The sequence below is a fragment of the Aedes aegypti genome, chromosome 2 (assembly GCF_002204515.2).
Source record: "Aedes aegypti strain LVP_AGWG chromosome 2, AaegL5.0 Primary Assembly, whole genome shotgun sequence".
Classification (NCBI taxonomy): domain Eukaryota; kingdom Metazoa; phylum Arthropoda; class Insecta; order Diptera; family Culicidae; genus Aedes; species Aedes aegypti.
In genome coordinates, this window is record NC_035108.1 from 358,918,203 (window position 1) to 358,935,787 (window position 17,585).

The following is a 17,585-nucleotide window of genomic DNA, read 5'->3' on the forward strand; positions in this document are numbered from 1 at the left end:
GTGCATACTAAAGCATGAATGTTGCGAAGAAAAGAGGTGTTGGTTCAAAAATCAATATGGGACAGTTATGCTTTTATGGGCAGTACACATGTCTGGGGTTTATTTGACTTGTAATATACAAAAACGTACCTTTCGTATTTTTCTACAATCAACGTATCATAGAAGAAGAGCCTGATAGTATTATAATAATTTGAAACCTGTTTATACGTTAGTTATACGGAAAATAATATATGTTCCGAAAAAAAATAAAAGTTTAATATGTTCGAAAGTACAAACGAAAGTAGCCACAAGACTTCAGAAAAAATGAAAAAGGATAGGGATGTTCAGAAATAATAAATATAAAAATCAAAAACAAAAATTCATAAATTCGCAAATAAAACAAATCATTGCCCAAAATGTGTTTAAACGATTGTAGAAAACGAAAAATGATATTTAGATCGAAATTAAAAATTTGGGTATTAGAGGGGTAATTATTTATAACCCTTAATAAATGAAGGTATTCACTTAAGAGCGTTATCTTAAATATTTCACGATACTGTGTAAATTATGAGTGGAATATTTCAAATGATTAAAACGGGACAATGATGCTGAGAAAAGAATAAGGAAGCTTACCAACACTGTGGTAAAGTTGTTTGCTGAACGGTTTCCAATTAGTGCTGCAGAGCGTAATTTTGATTGAAAGCGATTATGAGCTTAAAGGCACTAACATCTGAAAGGAAATTATGGTCAGTGATGGTTATGTTTTTTCAAAGCTGTTTTTTTTTTGTTTTCTCCAATGTGAGGTTTAGCGAAGATATCCTAATTTTTCCAAATATCAGCACATGTATGCCCATCAGATGCTTTGGATGTCACTGTTGATCTTAAGTGTTTGGAATATGAGTCAAAACGGTACTCTGAACAATGTCTGTTATGAAGAGGGACACTTCGTAAAGACCAGTGATTCAGGAGACCAAGGTAGTATTCTTTGTCACTAGTAGGACATTTGGTGGGAAGTTTTCGTATTTGAATTAAGAACATTTGAGGCTTTTTATACGAATATTGAAAATTGACACAATTTTAGCATTTTTGAAACGCTTACAAACAATTTGTTCTACGATCACTATTTGATGTAGTTTTGAATAGTTGGCCACTTATCTTTGACAGCCTAGTTATCATAGAACTTGAATACGGTCTCAAATCTCTTAGCGAAAAGCATTTTCACAAACTTTTTTTGTAATCTTAGTCAGAAATTTCCATGTAACGATAAACGCCTACAGGTATGCAATGCCCTATAAATGTTACGTTACGTCAATTTTGTTTGATGTATACTCCATTATCTCCAGTCATCTACAAATGTTCTTTGGAGTTAGAGATAATATGTCTTACGTGCCTCACAAATGTTGATGAACTTTCATACAAGGAAATGACAAACAAAACATTTTCGATATATTGATCCTTATTGGCATCATACCAAATGATTTATTTGATATGCTCTTTTATGAGTTTTACTTCACTGAAGCACTAAGTGTACGTAATTTGAATTAAAATGGTAAATACGCTAGGATAACGGTATATCATTGTAGTTATAATAAAATCACGGTAACAGTTCAACGCCACACTAGTCGGTTCTCAGCTGCCTTCCACCGTCCTCGACTGCGGCCCACACTCTCAAATCTTGCTACACCTGGTAAGCCCATCGTGCCCGCTGTGCTCCTCGTACCTGCCGAATCAGAAGCGAACATTGTCTTCCCAGGGCTGCTGTCCGGCATTCTTTAAACAAGCCCCGCCCAACGTATCCTTCCAGCTTTGAACCTTCAGGATGCTAGGTTCGCCGTAAAGTTCAGCGAGCCCCTGGTTCATTCTTCTCTACACCGTTCTCCTGCAAACTGTCAAAGATGTTTTCTAAAGTCACTATTTTTCCATTTTTTTTGCTTGTAGTCAATCCTAGGGAGAAATTTTAAAGGTTTCTGATCAAACTTCATAGAGTCTTCATTTTTCCTTCTCAGATTCTTCAAAGAAAACCTTAAAGAATTCTTCAAGTAGATTTCTTTTGAAATACTTTCGAGGACTCCCACAGGAATCATTACAGAAATTCCAGAAGTTGATCCAGAAATTTAATTACCGTTTTTTTTTAATAATAATCAAAAGAATTTATTCTAAAGTTGCCCGAGGTAATCGTTGAGCACCCAACGCTATTACCTCTATCAATTTAAGTAGGGATCTCTAAATTTTCCCAGGAAAATCGCTGTATTTCCACCAGAAATTTTGTCTACTACTGTTCCATTAATTTGTCTAGTATTTAATCTGAGATTTTCTAAAATAAATATAGAAAACTCACAAAGATTCATGCCAGCCTTTCTAAAGAAATTCGTTTAGGTATCTTCCGTCATTCTCTCAGTCATTATCATATGGACTTTTTCCAAGATTTTTCCGCAGATTTTCTCATAAATACCAATAAAACCCCAAAAATCTTCGACGAATCAGAAACTTTTGAAGAACTCTTTCTCCATGAAATGCCTTTCAAAATACATAGAAATTTACCCAGAACTTCACCATGAAATTACTTCAGCAGTTCTTCCAAATATTCCCCAAGTTGAATCTTGACAGATTCTTAAAAAAATATTCAAGGATGCTTGCAGGATTACAAGATTGATTGCATTGATTCGATTAATTATTTCTTCAATAATTATCATGAAATATTATTTCTAGAAATACTATCTATAACTTCAAGGAGTCAAGGAGTTCTTCCAGAGATCTTCGAAGGAGTGTATCAGGAATTCCTACAGAAATTGGATTAGAGATTAGTCTACAATTTCATCAACAAATACCTCCCGGTTTTTTTAATCACATATTTCTCCAACAAAATCAGAGATATCATTATCAATGAATATCATTAGTAACTCTTTGATGATATCCCTAAAACCTAACATTGACTTTGACCACTACCTGAATATAGTAATAATGCGCCCAAAATAATCCGTCATTAACAATGTTCGGTACCGACGGCCGCTTCGGTATGACCTACAGCGGCTAATTCTGCATACGCGCCAGAAAAGGATGAGCTTGATGAATTAATGATCCAGCTGAGAGCAACTTCGGGTATATAGTCAAAGGAACGATTGGTTTGACGAAGAATGTAGGCAGATTCTGAAGAGAAAGCAGCAAACGATCCGGCAGAACGTGCAACGTTATAGACGAAAACGGCAACATCAGACCAAACTCTTTCGGAAGAAAAAACGTTGCCTGTAGTAGATGGAACAGCAGAGCCGACCGTAAAAAACGCGGAAGTTTTGTCAGAAGCTCAACGCACTTTAGGATAAGGATGAGACTATCTGTAATATAGGCCAAGACTACGGATGAAAAGTAGTATATAATATGCCCTTTGTACCACAAACGCGACAAGTTTGATTGTGGGAACTTACAAACTATCACAATTCCAAACGCTGCCTACGAAGTGATATCCAAATCATGTGCCGTTGTCTGTAGTAAACGAGTCCATGACAAGCTATCAAGCCGGCTTCGTTGACCTTATCACTTTGAAAAGTTAGCAGACCTATACACCCATCTTAAAGGCGAGCCAACAAAAGTCTGATTGGTAGTGAATGAGTCTGATAGGGATTGTTCAAATATTACGTAACGCAACAGGGGGAGGGAGGGGGTCTGACATAGTGTTACGTTCATACAAAAATTTAAAAATTGCCATACTAAAGCTGTTACGTGGGGGAGGGAGGGGGTCCAAAATTGGCAAATTTTGCGTTACGTAATATTTGAATGAACCCATACGCCCGTAGAATGAAACAATATGATTTAAGGTGAAGATGAATCGAAGCCAAACTTCAAATTTTCAAGAGCACGGATCTGAAGAACCAAACATCCGTTTAAACTGAAAACTTAATCGATTGATCACTGGCTGGAGGTGACCAATCGATTAAGTTTTCTGCTCAAACGGAATCACCTCGTTCAAAGGGAATGCAGCGGTCTTTAGTTACTTAGAATTACTTATGTACTAGTCCCAACAATACATTCTATTACTTAAAATTTATCATACTATGAATGAGTCTACGGAATTCTCCTACCCAAGATAATGTACGGAAGTGTTGTTATACTTTCACCTTGGACGACGTTAAACCAATTGAATTATAATGTTAATTATAAGTTTTGGTTTATGAACCTACACCCTATGAACTGACATTTATAATTTATCTAGTTTTGAGCTCAACTCCGCAGATATAATACCCAAAAAATATCTTGTAGTATAATATGCGTAACTAGTGATCTACCTGAGGTTAATCCCACGGAAAACCGCGGGATGTAGCGATTTTCTGATTCTTACATAAAGTATATGCAGTATAGAGGGTATCGTCTTATTAATTAAAAATCAATCGTTTTTTTTTTAGACGGACCACTACCGAGTGTCCTGCAAGAGGTAACGGTTCCTGTGATCGAGAACAAGATCTGTGAAACGATGTACCGAAGTGCGGGTTACATCGAGCACATTCCCCATATCTTCATCTGCGCCGGGTGGAAGAAGGGCGGCTACGATTCCTGCGAAGGTAACATAATCCTTGAAATTTTATAGATATTCGTGTAACTATCATTCCATCTTCCAGGTGACTCCGGTGGCCCAATGGTCATTCAGCGACCGGACAAGCGTTTCCTGCTAGCCGGCGTCATCTCCTGGGGTATCGGCTGTGCGGAACCAAACCAACCGGGCGTCTACACGAGGATATCGGAGTTCCGGGACTGGATCAATCAAATACTGCAATTCTAGACGGCCGACAAGAAACGAACCCACAACAAGCACACGTACAAGGGAGAATCAGTTGCATTTCGGTTCCGGCTCGGTTTGCAGTGCACAAACCACGTTCAGCTGGGATCATGAAACGCAGTGTTCAGTATTCGCGCGAGTTACATTCGGAACGAGAGAAATATGAGATCGGAACAAAATCCAAGACTTTGTTCCTTCATTGTTGATTTGTTTTAGTTGGCTTACGAGGGTGGGCAAATGCATTGATCTGTCGATGGAATCGAATTTTGTCTTGGAGAGGTGTTGGAGAAACGCTCTGCCAATGATTTGCTGGTGCGAGATTTCATCGATAGATCGATAAGGAGCAAACCAGAACTACGGAACTAGGGAAAACATTTTAGCACAGAAAAAAATCGCTCAAAGCAACAACCAGTGAACGAAAACACCTCAAAAGTATCAAGAAACTGTACTCGTTATATTTTTTTAAATGGAAAGCTAAAGTTTTAAACTACGGAAGAACCAATCGTGACTTGTGTATGGTGCGAATTGAATTTGATATTCGGATTTTGACGAGTGTGGACGAAATAATATGAATGTGTTGAATCGTACTTTTAGACAATCTTATCTAAGTTGTGATAATTGGTTGTGAATGCGTGCCGAGAGTGAGAATTGTTTTTAGGAAAACACAATCGTAGCGTGGTTGAATGTGTGTCGTTAGGTTTTAAAGTAATGAAATTATTTATTTATTTATATCCATAACGAAAGTAAAATTAACGCAAATCATGCAGCATTTTCATTGTAACAACAAAGCTATTTCCAAACTAGGAGTTTTTACAATGGCACGAAATGAGGAAGGGCTTCTGCGCTCCGCAAGGAGAACATGATGGCAACAAGCGGAAGCAAGAGTAAACGTTACTGTAAGTGGCGAAAATTGTTTGTAAATACGTAATTGTTAAGGATTGAACACGATGGAAAAGTATATTTAAATTTTGTACAATATTTATGAGAATAAAATTTATTTTTCGTATGAATCATAGGGATTTTTATGGAAATAAACTATCACAACTCAAACAGGTTCATAGTCTAAATGCTTAATTAGCAGTTATTATTCATGCTAACTACTTTTTTCTGGTTTCTTCCCAAAAAACCTCAAAACATAAATCAGTACGCTTTGAATTCATTTTTCTATTTTTTAAGTTCCTTGAGACATTTCTCTGGCATTTGCAAATTTCAAACAATGGCATTTATTCGCATAATAATCTTAAAATTGTTATCTACTGAGTTCTGAAGACTTCCAAGTACATCCTGAAGGATCTTGTAGAGAATTCTTTTCAGAAACGTTTTTAGGAATTCTAGGAACACTTATTTGATATTTTGCTGTAGCACTTTTGGTGATTTGCAACATGTCCAATGTTCAACATACATGAATTTGATCAGGATTCTCTGCATGGTTCTTTTCGAATATGTTTGCCGAAAGTCTATCGTAATTACTTACAGCAGGATGTTTCCAAAAATATGTGATGGATCATTTTCAATTTTTGTTCAAAATTTTTCGCAATAATGTCTTTACAAATATAACTAGAAATTTCAAAGAAACAAAATTGTCAGCGTTATTACAATATTTGCATTGTCTGATTGTAAATACCTGCAGTGCTTACTTCAAGAGCATATGTTCATGATATCGCTCAGAATCTTCTGGAGCCAGGAGGTTTCTCTACTGGAGCTCCTGTGAGTATCCTTCCAGTAGTTCCGGAAGGAGTTCTCACAAAACTGCGAAGAATATTTCTTCGAGGAATATGGAGAATATCTGAAGATGTGATTCACTAATATAACTAATGATATTTAGTGTTTTTGGCCTACAGTCGTCATTAGCAATATTTAGCTAATCATTCATTCCAACTAAAAGTAAGTCCAAAACATTTAAACAAAAAACCGAAAAATACAAAGTGTTTCTAAAAATGAATGCAAATTTTTTGTTATAAATAGTTCAATATTTTTTTATCGTAACATTTGCAAAATTTTGTGTGCTTCTTGTGGAGTACCTACATTTAGTAAAAGATAAAAAGTTACAGAAAACTCTAAATCTGATCACAAATTTAAATATAGAAACTGAAATATTCATTACATGAAGTATTGATTGAAAAAAATAAATTATCAATTTTCATTTGCCCAAAAGTATTCCCAAAAGTATAGGACTTTGAGGGCCACATGCGACCCGCAGGCTGCAAGATGAGTATCACTGCCTTATTTCATATAACTGAATGGGTGAGTGAGTGTGTCCTTTTGATATTACGGCTTATACACAATTTTTAGAATATTCATGATTATTGATTAATATTTGAGGAACTCCTAAGATGCATTGCGCAATTTCATGGAGCTGTCCATTTATTATGTAAGGAGCTTAAGGGTGGGGTTCAAGAGCCATACAAATTATTTTCGATTTTCATAAAAAAAATACCATGGGATTTAATGGTAGTTAATGAACAGTCCCTCCTGGAGGAACTCTTAACTCTTCTTGAAATATCGTCTTAAAAGCACTCCGTCGTTAACAAAACTAAGGGCGGTCAAAATATGACGTAATATTTTTGAGTTCACTTTGACACCCCCTCCCCCGTCGTAGCCTATATATCTCATCATGACTCCTCCTAGGGCATTTCTGGACGATCTTCTAGAGGCACATATGACGATATGGCACATTACAGAACAACAACTAAATTAATCACTGAGTTTGAAAGAAAAACCACACAACGCAACCAAATAATAGATTAATAAATATATATGGTTTGTTTATGTTGACGCACATTCCTGAGTTCAAATATTTTTAATGAAAATTTGCTTCTTCACATCCATTTTATAATCAGTCGATAAACCCGGACATAACGACTCCCGTTGGGGTAGAAAAGTCACGAGAGAACGACCAAAGTCGAATATATCGACTCTCGGAGTATACCAATGCACGAGTTCTTTTGTTTGACGTTTGAGCGGTGCCATATTCACTCGTTACCATGGGCACATAAATAACACGGCACCGCTCAAACGTCAACTTGTGAACTCGTGCATTGGTCCATACAGCGAGAGTTCATTCGAGTTCATTCATAGTGACCATTCTCACTGTATTAAACTCCACTCGTGGAACAAATACAACTGAATCAATGAAATCACAAATGATCTTGCTTTGATATTTCAGGAATATCTAAATCAAAGTGTTGAAGTGATGTACCGTTTTGTCGCAAATTCCGAACAGACTCATATTCCGAACACTCGGTTTTTGTATGGCGACTTGATTGAAATGTTTCGCTGAAATATGTCACCAGATAATAAGGAAATGGCAATCAATTGCAATTCCATTTTGACGTCTCCAATATAATTTATACCGCGGGAGTAGTCATGATTCTTTAGTTTGAGACTAGTAGAACATGCTCAGATAAATTTGTTTGCGAAATTATTCATTTGAAAACGATTTTTTCATGCTGTTCGGTATTTGAATCAAGGTGTTCGGAATATGAGACAAAATGAATACAGCGTTCGGCATTTGAATCAAAATGTTGTTCCATACTTTTACGTAAAAACAATACTAAAACTAATTTAATCAACATTATTATTGGTACACCCAACAGCTAACAGTTAGACTTTGCGAAGAAATTAAAATTTACACAAATGTCAGCCAATTTATGCAAATCAGAAGAATTTGAAGTCACTGTTGGCCTTAAGTGTTTGGAATATGAGTCAAAACGGTACAAGAAAATATATCAGAACAATTAATTTTCTTAGTTCTGAAGGTATAATTAATTTTGAGTGTTTTCTTAAATTACTATTCATGGAAATTAGAGCCAACAAACTAAATGCCGAAATAATACACCTTTACTTTCAATTTGCAATTGCTTCTCGGACAACAAATTGTACAAAAAGTTGTTCAAAATTGATGAAAGGCCACTTGCGTGGAGTTTGTCTGAAAGGACATCAACACAAACTGAGTCAAAAGCACCCTTAATATCCAAAAACACTGAACTCATCTGCTCTTTTTGGGCGAAGGCAAGTTGAATTTCTGAAGAAAACAGCGCAAGACAGTCATTCGTTCCTTTGGCTCTGCGAAAACCAAACTGCGTATCTGACAGCATGCCATTCGATTCGACCCATTTATCCAGTCGAAAGAGAATCATCTTCTCTAACAACTTGCGAATACACGACAACATTGCAATTGGACGGTACGAATTATAGTTCGACGCGGGTTTCCCGGGTTTTTGGATGGCTTTTACTCTCACCTGCCTCCAGTCATCCGGAACAATGTTACACTCCAGAAAGTGATTAAACAAGTTCAACAGGCGCCTCTTTGCGACTTCAGGGAGGCCCTTAAGCAAATTGAACTTAACTCGATCCATTCCTGGAGCGGAATTGTTACATGAAAGGAGAGCAAGTGAGAATTCAACCATCGGAAATTGTCTATCCACTGGAATATCTCGTCGCACGCGATCAACAGGAACGGAATCCGGACAAACTTTCTTAGCGAAATCGATGATCCACCGAGTAGAGCTCTCTCGATCCTCATTAACCGACGATGTATTACGCATTCTTCTTCCGATGGTCCAAAGCGTTCTCAACGAGGTCTCAGGTGATACTCCTTCCACAAAATGACGCCAATAACCGCCTTTCTTTGATTTGATCAAGCTGTTAAACTTGCGTTCAAGGGAAGAATAGCGCTCAGAGTTGTCAATTGAACCACGTTTCCGAAAGACTTTAAACGCGGTGGATTTCTCGCGGTAGAGTGCCTTACACTTCCATCTTGAGCTGGAGATGCCACTCGTGTAACTTCCCCAGTGTTGAGAATTGTCATATTGAAGTCGTCGCAGAGTCATATATCAACGTTGATCGATGGTCGTCATACGGTTCCCCCCAGCCGGTTCCGTGGGGGTTGAAATCCCAAATGAACAACCGTGGCTCTGGCATAACCGAGCAGATGTGAGAGAGATCTCTGCGAGATGTCGCCGATCTCGGAGGAAGATTCAGCAGACGGAGCAGCCTTTTCAACATCTCGGCAAAACTCCGCCAAGAGCGCTGCTCTAAAGATCGTCGCTGATGTTGCTGTCGGCGTACGTACGTCGGGCAGTTTTCGAGGGCATGTGGTGGACTTTCGTTGCAATAAACGCATTTTGGCGGTATATTACATGCACCATCCACATGTCTCTCCCCGCAAGAATACTGCCTTCGGTGACCACTCCCGCAATCTCAACCCGATGGCTTGGCAGATAAGTTTGATACTCCCGAGTAAAGAGCTCACAAGCTACAATCTCATTGGCCTGTTTACGGTCACTGACGGTGACGCGCAGCTTACCAGAACCCACTGTGTCAATGGCGACAACGGAAGAGAATCGCTTAGTCAGATCGTGACGAGAACACCCACCCACCCCCTTCAGCGTTATGAAATTTATGAACAAGCCCTTAATATGTACAGCCAACTTTTCTAGATATTGTAGGTAGCATCGAGTTAGGGAGGTATTGAGTTACAGAGTACAAAACCAGCGCAATTACAATCTTAGGGACCATGGAATTAGTCATGAAAACCAACTATCGAGAAGGTTCGGATTTGAGTTAGTTTTTACCAGTAGAAACAACCAACTCCAAACTCTCCTAGGTTCAACAAAAGACCTATTTGACAGTTTATGTAAATCAGATGTAAATAGATGTAAATATATAAAAACAATTAAGCCTTCTTCCCTACGCATGATGTATTTATTTCACGGAATATCTAAGTCTGGTATTCATAACATGTTCGATCCACTCCCGGAACTCCGAAATCCTCGTATAGACCCCTGGTTGATTTGGCGCACCACAGACACCGCCCCACGAAGCGACACCAGCCAAGAAGAAACGCTTATCTGGTCGTTGGACAACCAATGGCCCACCGGAATCACCTGTTATCGTCAAAAAGAATTGGTTAAAATTGTGGTTTGAAAAAAATAGAAACTAATGTTAAATTAATACCTTGACACGCGTCACGTCCACCATCCTTCAGACCAGCACAGGTGAAAATTTTTGGAATATCGTGCACGTATCCTGCAGTGCGATACATTTCTTCGCAGATTTCATTGTCTATTACTGGAATCTGTACTTCTTGCAACGTAGTGGCCATGGGACCAGCTGAAATTTAGAAGATATGGTTAAAGTTATAATGGAAAAACAACAATTTAGCTTTGTTAGATAAGCACTCTCGCAGATAGATTTAATAGAAAACAAACCATCATGCAGTCCACCCCATCCAGTGACGTAAGCTGTTCGACCGATAAGGTCTTCATTGCTGTCCGGCAAACAAATTGGAATTACATTTGCTTGGAGTGTCACCGGTTTATGCAGCCTAATACATAAAAAAGTGTTATGTATAATTTGAAATATAATTACTTTCAAGTTACAATTCTAGTCACCTTATCAAGGCCAAATCATATTCCAGAGTTGATCGATCGAAACTCGGATGGCTGACCACAGTCTGAACCAATCTCCTAGATCCTTTGAAAATCGTCAAATCAAGTTCACCAATTCGTATAAGTAACTCAGATTTTGGTACTCTGAAAGTTTAAATCACTTAGAGGGTTGAATCAATCAAATAGAGGGACGATGGGTTACTCATTGACACAGTGAGCTGCAGTGATAACCCAGTTTTCGTTCAGCAAAGAGGCGCCGCAATGGTGAGTGTAGTTTGAGTTATCCTTCCGACGATGCAAGGAGATTTGCCACGGCCAGCGACCAAAAGTTGCGTTCGATCCTCCAATTATTCGATGCAACGGAACTAACCTCCTGCCACAAACTGCAATAAAGGATTACTTATTTAAAACAAGATACTTCTATATCACTAAAAACGGTACTTTTTTGAGTTTTATGTATAAAAAACTAATTGCTGAATAACAAGAAAAATGCCATTGAAGGCAATATTTCAACTCAAGGTTCTACCGGTTATATTATCAAATTTCACGAACACAATTCCCAAGTCCCACGTCCAAAGTAGATATCAGTATGTGAGTATTACCTTCCTCATGTGGAGGCAAAGAAACTTCCCGTTTAGTTGTGCTTTCAATTGAAAGAGTGGTACTGCCGTACCGATCACCGTTCTTGTCATCAATAGTAGTTTCATCTCTGTCGTAGTAATATTCTTCGTCAAAATAATAATCATCAGTTTCATCTTCTGCGTCATAATCGCCTAAAACTGAAAACAAATGTTTAATCTAGCATTTTATTTTTCAAACAATATTTTTCTTTCTTTTTCATTACTCTATACCATACCGTGACTGATCCACTTTATATGATCCATATCCAGAATATGTTCCAAGAAGCTTGAAGTATGTTTTGTTAGGAACATTGTCAACACTATTGTGAACCAAACTGAATTTGAAATCATTGTAAAGAGTTGTAAAAACGAATGTGGCTCTTCTTATTGAAACTTCTAGTTTAGCCAGAGAACGTGTACACGTACATCCAAATCTGAGATTTATTGCCAGTGATCTAAATAAACACTTCCATTCAAGACTAAAACGTTAATAAATTGGACGAATTTGAACATCATACGCAGCCACCTCTGGAAGTACTGCCGATTAGTGCAAAACATGTTTTTTACATTTATCTTTAATTCGTCTTCTTTATGGCAATACGTTCCTACATGAAAAAAAATTAACCTTAGTACTCTTGACGCACTTCTGCGGTTATTAACAGAGAGCTTTCTTTCTCAAAGATACCATTGTAAGTTTCAGACGATATCGCAAGGCTATGGAAGATTTCCCTACAACAGAAGCTGGTGAAACGATTATCAATTGAGCCAAGTGAGTAATAGACCAGGTACAACTTGTGGACAAATTGCACATAGGTTACTTGCAATACCTGAATTTGAACATTTGAAATGAATTACTGGACAATAAAATAGGTAAACTCAAATTGAGAACATTATGAATTCCAGCATGGCCATAAAGCTATGGTTATACAAAAATGGTATGAAGAAATATAAGGCGTCAGAGAACCAATCGATTCGGAAACTATGAATGAAATTGCTTGTATGGTTGATGCGATTCATCATACTCTACGTTTTCTACTTTGGAAATGAACTGAAACACCTTAACAATACTTGGATTGTGTTAAGATCTTGGATATTTAAATTCACACTATTGATAAAAATTGTCCCCTAGTATTTTTTTTTCCAAATTCATCCGTTTGTTGATGGTACACAAATCTCGTGTCGCTTGAACTATTCGCTTGAAACTCAAAGTCTTGTACCTGTGTAGGATTTTCCTCACTCCATCATGCTTGAGCAGAGTTTATGTACGTCGTGTGACGGCTTAAAAACTTTACTATCTTTGCGCCCGGTAGATATGCAACAATATGCCGTCTTCCAGTCGTGATCGGTACCGATCGTGAGGTCGAAAAGATCTAATCCCGCCGAAAAGCATTTTATAGGCGATCTTCTTGCAGTGAGTAACTTGATGTGATGGGCTTAGTGAATATTCGAAGCATTGATGTCTGATCTCGACAATAGAGTTGATTTTGCATGGATATTTTCCTTTGTACTTATGTTCACTCATTTTTGTATTTAAAAAAATAAACATGTCCTACAATCAAAGAAGAACCTAATTGCATTAAAGCTGGAGCATGATTCTGAGCTCTGTTATTTTATATATCTTACAACTTGAGCTGAACCTGTTTATCAGATTCGGTTATTTAAGTAACACAATACGCAGTAGCGTAGCTAGGGGGGTGTAGTAAATAAGATTATTATAGGATATTTATTTTAATAGTACTTAGTTAGTGTTAAAAAAAACTATTTCGGCATCACTAAAATGGAAAGCGCACAATCCTATTTGAACGAATCAATGGTGATTTATGAATCAGAAGAGGTGGATTCTAATGTTTGAAAGGACGATGATTGGAATAATGGTGATGAATGAGAAGAACAAAAAGAATGTGTTCGGTTGGATGTTCGATCGAGAACGAGTGAAAAAGAGAGAGTGTCGGTGTGTATGTGAAATAGACAAAAAAAGGGAAGAAGTGAATGCGTTCCCGTTTCTTCGGCATTCTGTTGACGATTCTTACGACGAACGGACGTAAATTTGTGTTTAGCTTTTCTGCATTCGCGTGACTTTTGGGTTCCGGATGACAATTAATGTTTCGGCTTTATTACTATACCTACCGTAAAACGGGGTATCTTTGATAATGCGGGTAACTTTGATAGTGCGTAACCCACCACATACTAAACGAAATATCATAATTTCTGTAAATCGGTTAAGCAAAACGAATGCAAAACTGAAGAATATTAGTATGACACTCCATATAAAAGCTGTTTTCATTTGAATCGAGACCATTTGAGGCTTTTTACACGAATATTAAAAATTGCCACAATTTTAGCATTTTTGAAACGCTTACAAACAATCTGTTGTACGAACACTATTTGATGTACTTTTGAATAGTTGGCTACTTATATTTGGCAGCCTAGTTATCATAGAACTTGAATACGGTCTCAAATCTCTTAGCGAAAAGCATTTTCACAAACTGGAACCATTTTTGTAATATAAGTCAGAAATTTCCATATAACGTTAAACGCCTAGAGGTATACAATGCCCTACAAATGTTCGTAATTCATTCAATTTTGTTCGATGCATACTCCATTATCAAAGTTACCCCAAAACAGAAAACTGACTTTCGATTATATGAAAAATTATATATCCATTCAAATTAAATCTTTTGGCAATCTATCAATAGCAATCGGTAGGTAGGATGCCAGTACTTGTTTTAAAAATATAAATTATAATATTTTGAAACAGCATGCATAAATATTCAAGTTTTCTTCGAAAAAACTATCAAAGTTACCCCGTTTTACGGTACTTAGTTTGGTTACGAACATTATTAGAATTAGTTTGGATACGACAGGGGGTGCGTTGGGTGCGGTCCGTTTGCAAACAGTATACGTTATTTTGTAAATCATAAATCGTTATTGTGTAAATCATAAAATATTTGGATGCCATTCGGATCATAAAATATAAGGAAGCTAGGAACTGTTCTAAAAACATTTCTATTATGACCCATATTATAAACCAAGCAGGTTTTCGAGCCTTTCATAATAAATGTTTGTACTCCAAAGATTACTAAGCCACTATTCCGAAGGTTTACAGATTCATCATGGAAAAGCTTCAGATATTCTAAGGACTGTTCATTTAAGAAAGTGGACACCTAAATATTAGCATTGTGGTGTAAAAATTCCATAACAACAAATAAAATATTGTTTCAGTGTGAGATTTTGACAGCAGACAAAAGTTGACATAAAAAAATTATAAATTCTAAACGATGGGTCGGATTGACATGGCGACTGTCAATTTTTTTCTGCACAAATGGTGTACAGAAAAACTGCCATTCCGAGATTTGGCTTAAATCGCGAAGTGTCCAAATTGAATTTTTTCAACGTTGTGGCCAAAACAGATATTCCTGACGACGTACGATACATCCCAACAGAAAAATTTGGGAAAAATGATTTGGTATGGCAAGCAATTTGCTCCTGCGGTATGAAAGTACTACATATTTCACGACGGGTTCAATCAACGGCGAAAATTACAGAACTGAATGCATTAAAAAATGGCTTCTGCCCATCTACTGAAAGTATACCATGCCTCCATTCTTTTTGCCAGACCTAGCATCGGCTCACTATGCTTCAGCTACTTTGGAGATGCTCAAGAAGGAATAAGTCGAATTTGTAGAAAAATGATCGAATCCATCAAATTGCTCAGAACTACGCCTCATTGAAACATATTGGGCAAAAATCAAACGGCATCTTAAGAAGGATGGAAGAGAAGCAAGCTCCATCGATTTTTTCAAGAAAATGTGGTCAGCAGTTCGAAAAGCAGTTCGAAAAGTTCCGAAAAAGTTGTGCAGAATTTTATGGGAGGTATCAAAAGAAAAGTAAGAGTATTCTCCAGCAATGGTCAATAAATGTTCAAATTTATGTGAATTTGATCGAAATTACGTTGATGTCCATGTATTTTAGGTAAACTCATGAATTTGTTCGAAAATAAACAGTTTACTGTTAAAAACACGTGTCCACTTTCTTAAATGAACAGTCCTTACTTGTGATTTGTCTAGAGCTTTTTTTCAGGAATACAAACAAAGACACGGATTCCTCAAGAAATTGTTATAAAGATTCCTCTAGTGTCTCAGGAACTCGAACTGAAAATTTTTAAATGATTTCTCAAGAGAAATTTCTTCAGAAGTTTCTACAGGAAATCGTTCACCAGTCCAACAATGTGATTCATACAGGATTTCCTAAAAAGTTTCTTCCAGTTCTACAGATTTTTTTTCCTGTAATTACCATCTCAGAGTTTTAACTAAAGTAATATTCCTACAGAAGTACTTCCGACAAATAAAACATTGGTTTATTCTAGGGTTCAACAAATTCGGGAAGAAATTATTTCAAGAAATCAAACTGAAAAAGTTCTCAAGTTCTTTTTTTTCAGTATTATTTTGTTTCATTTTAGAACCACTCATTTAGGAATTTACTCTAAAATTATCACAGGAATTGTTTCATGAATTCTACCAGGGATTATTCCACAAAATTTACTGATATTTTACAACAGATTAAACTGGGGATTCCTCATAAATTTCTCCAGAATGAGTTCTTCAAATATTTTTAGAATTATTATTCAATTTTTTAGTTCATTTAGGCTTTTAAATCACAAAATGCTACAGCAAATATTCCTGTGATCTCTTCAAGAGTTCCACTCGAGTTTTTGCAGAAATTTCATCGAGATAATCCCGCATGAAGTTATGCAGGGTTTCGTTTGGTAAATTTTCCAATAATTACTTTAACAGTTTTTGGAGATTTTTATCCAAGGCTTTCTCCTTTGGGAAAATTTTGAAAGAATTCCTAAAATCTCTTAGAAAATTTTCAGATAAATTTCAAATTGCAATATAAAAAAAACTCTGAACGAAAATAAGAAGTTAAATTAATTAAAATTAAAAGTTATTTCTGAATTCTATGGAAGAATCGCTCGATGAGTTCCGAGAAAGATCTCATCCTTGAGAAATAAATCTTTTATAAAAATCCTTGTAATAACTTCAGAACGGTTTTTTCTTAAATCCTGAATGAATTATTCTATCTGTGAAGAAACCCTGGAGTGAAATTTGAAATTTGTGAAGGTAATTCTGCATGAATTGACTGATTGCTTATTATGTTGTAAATTCTTAAGAATTTTAAAAACAGATTATTCTTAAAAATCCTCAACGATTTGGCAGAATTTGAGAGAATCCAGAAGACGTAAGGAATCCTGCATGATTTCTACGAGAATGAAAAAAAAAAAAGATGCTGGTGGAAGTTACCTTATACTTGCCTCAAATTTTACTTGTACTCTTTGGACTTCAAGTTTCAAAAAATCCTTAAAGGTCCTACCACAATATTTAAAAATAGTTGCACCGAAAAAAAGATCGCTTGGGATTTCCTCAAGAAGGAATAATACTGTTTCTGCTTCAAACTATTCGCCCTAGCATCAGGAAACTTCTGAGTTCTTGCAGAAATTTATTTTAAAGATGTTTGATACAAATATAATCAATAATATTTCCACCCGCGGATCCGGGATTAACAATCGGAAAAAAATCCTGAACTATCTTATGGAATTCGTGGAGAAATTTTGGATGAGTTCAAGAATAAATTATTAAATTCTGTAATAAATCTGTTGAAAATTTCTTAAAAATATCAAAAATCGCTAGCAATATTGAAAAAAAAAAAATCATGAAAATACTTGGATGAATCTCGGTTGAATTTTTCTGATAAACACTAGGAAGAAATTTCAGTAGAAACAATAATATACATACCGTAATCCGGGGTAACATTTATCAATTTTCGGGA

At 36.5% G+C, this 17,585-nt stretch overlaps 2 protein-coding genes across 5 annotated transcripts in view; one reads left to right on the top strand and one right to left on the bottom strand.

The window, feature by feature from the left end:
• The window catches only part of LOC5576817 (serine proteinase stubble), a 205,590-nt gene extending 199,833 nt beyond the window's left edge, over positions 1–5,757 (top strand). For 3 of the 4 annotated variants that reach the window (XM_021846424.1, XM_021846426.1, XM_021846425.1), the window contains 2 exons: positions 4,377–4,532; positions 4,590–5,757. In XM_021846424.1, the coding sequence (XP_021702116.1) occupies positions 4,377–4,532; positions 4,590–4,750 (317 nt within the window). In that variant the 3' untranslated portion in view covers positions 4,751–5,757. The remainder of the gene's footprint in view (positions 1–4,376; positions 4,533–4,589) is intronic. The other variant, XM_021846427.1, reaches the window with a different exon arrangement.
• A 4,682-nt stretch (positions 5,758–10,439) lies between these two features.
• LOC5572013 (serine proteinase stubble) lies at positions 10,440–12,295 on the bottom strand. The gene is made up of 7 exons (XM_001660071.2): positions 11,996–12,295; positions 11,742–11,918; positions 11,342–11,522; positions 11,143–11,283; positions 10,960–11,075; positions 10,706–10,861; positions 10,440–10,635 (listed from the first exon to the last, which is right to left on the bottom strand). The coding sequence occupies exons 1-7, from the start codon at positions 12,108–12,110 to the stop codon at positions 10,454–10,456; spliced, it is 1,068 nt and encodes a 355-aa protein (XP_001660121.2). The 5' UTR covers positions 12,111–12,295; the 3' UTR covers positions 10,440–10,453.
• Between the last annotated feature and the right edge of the window lie 5,290 nt (positions 12,296–17,585).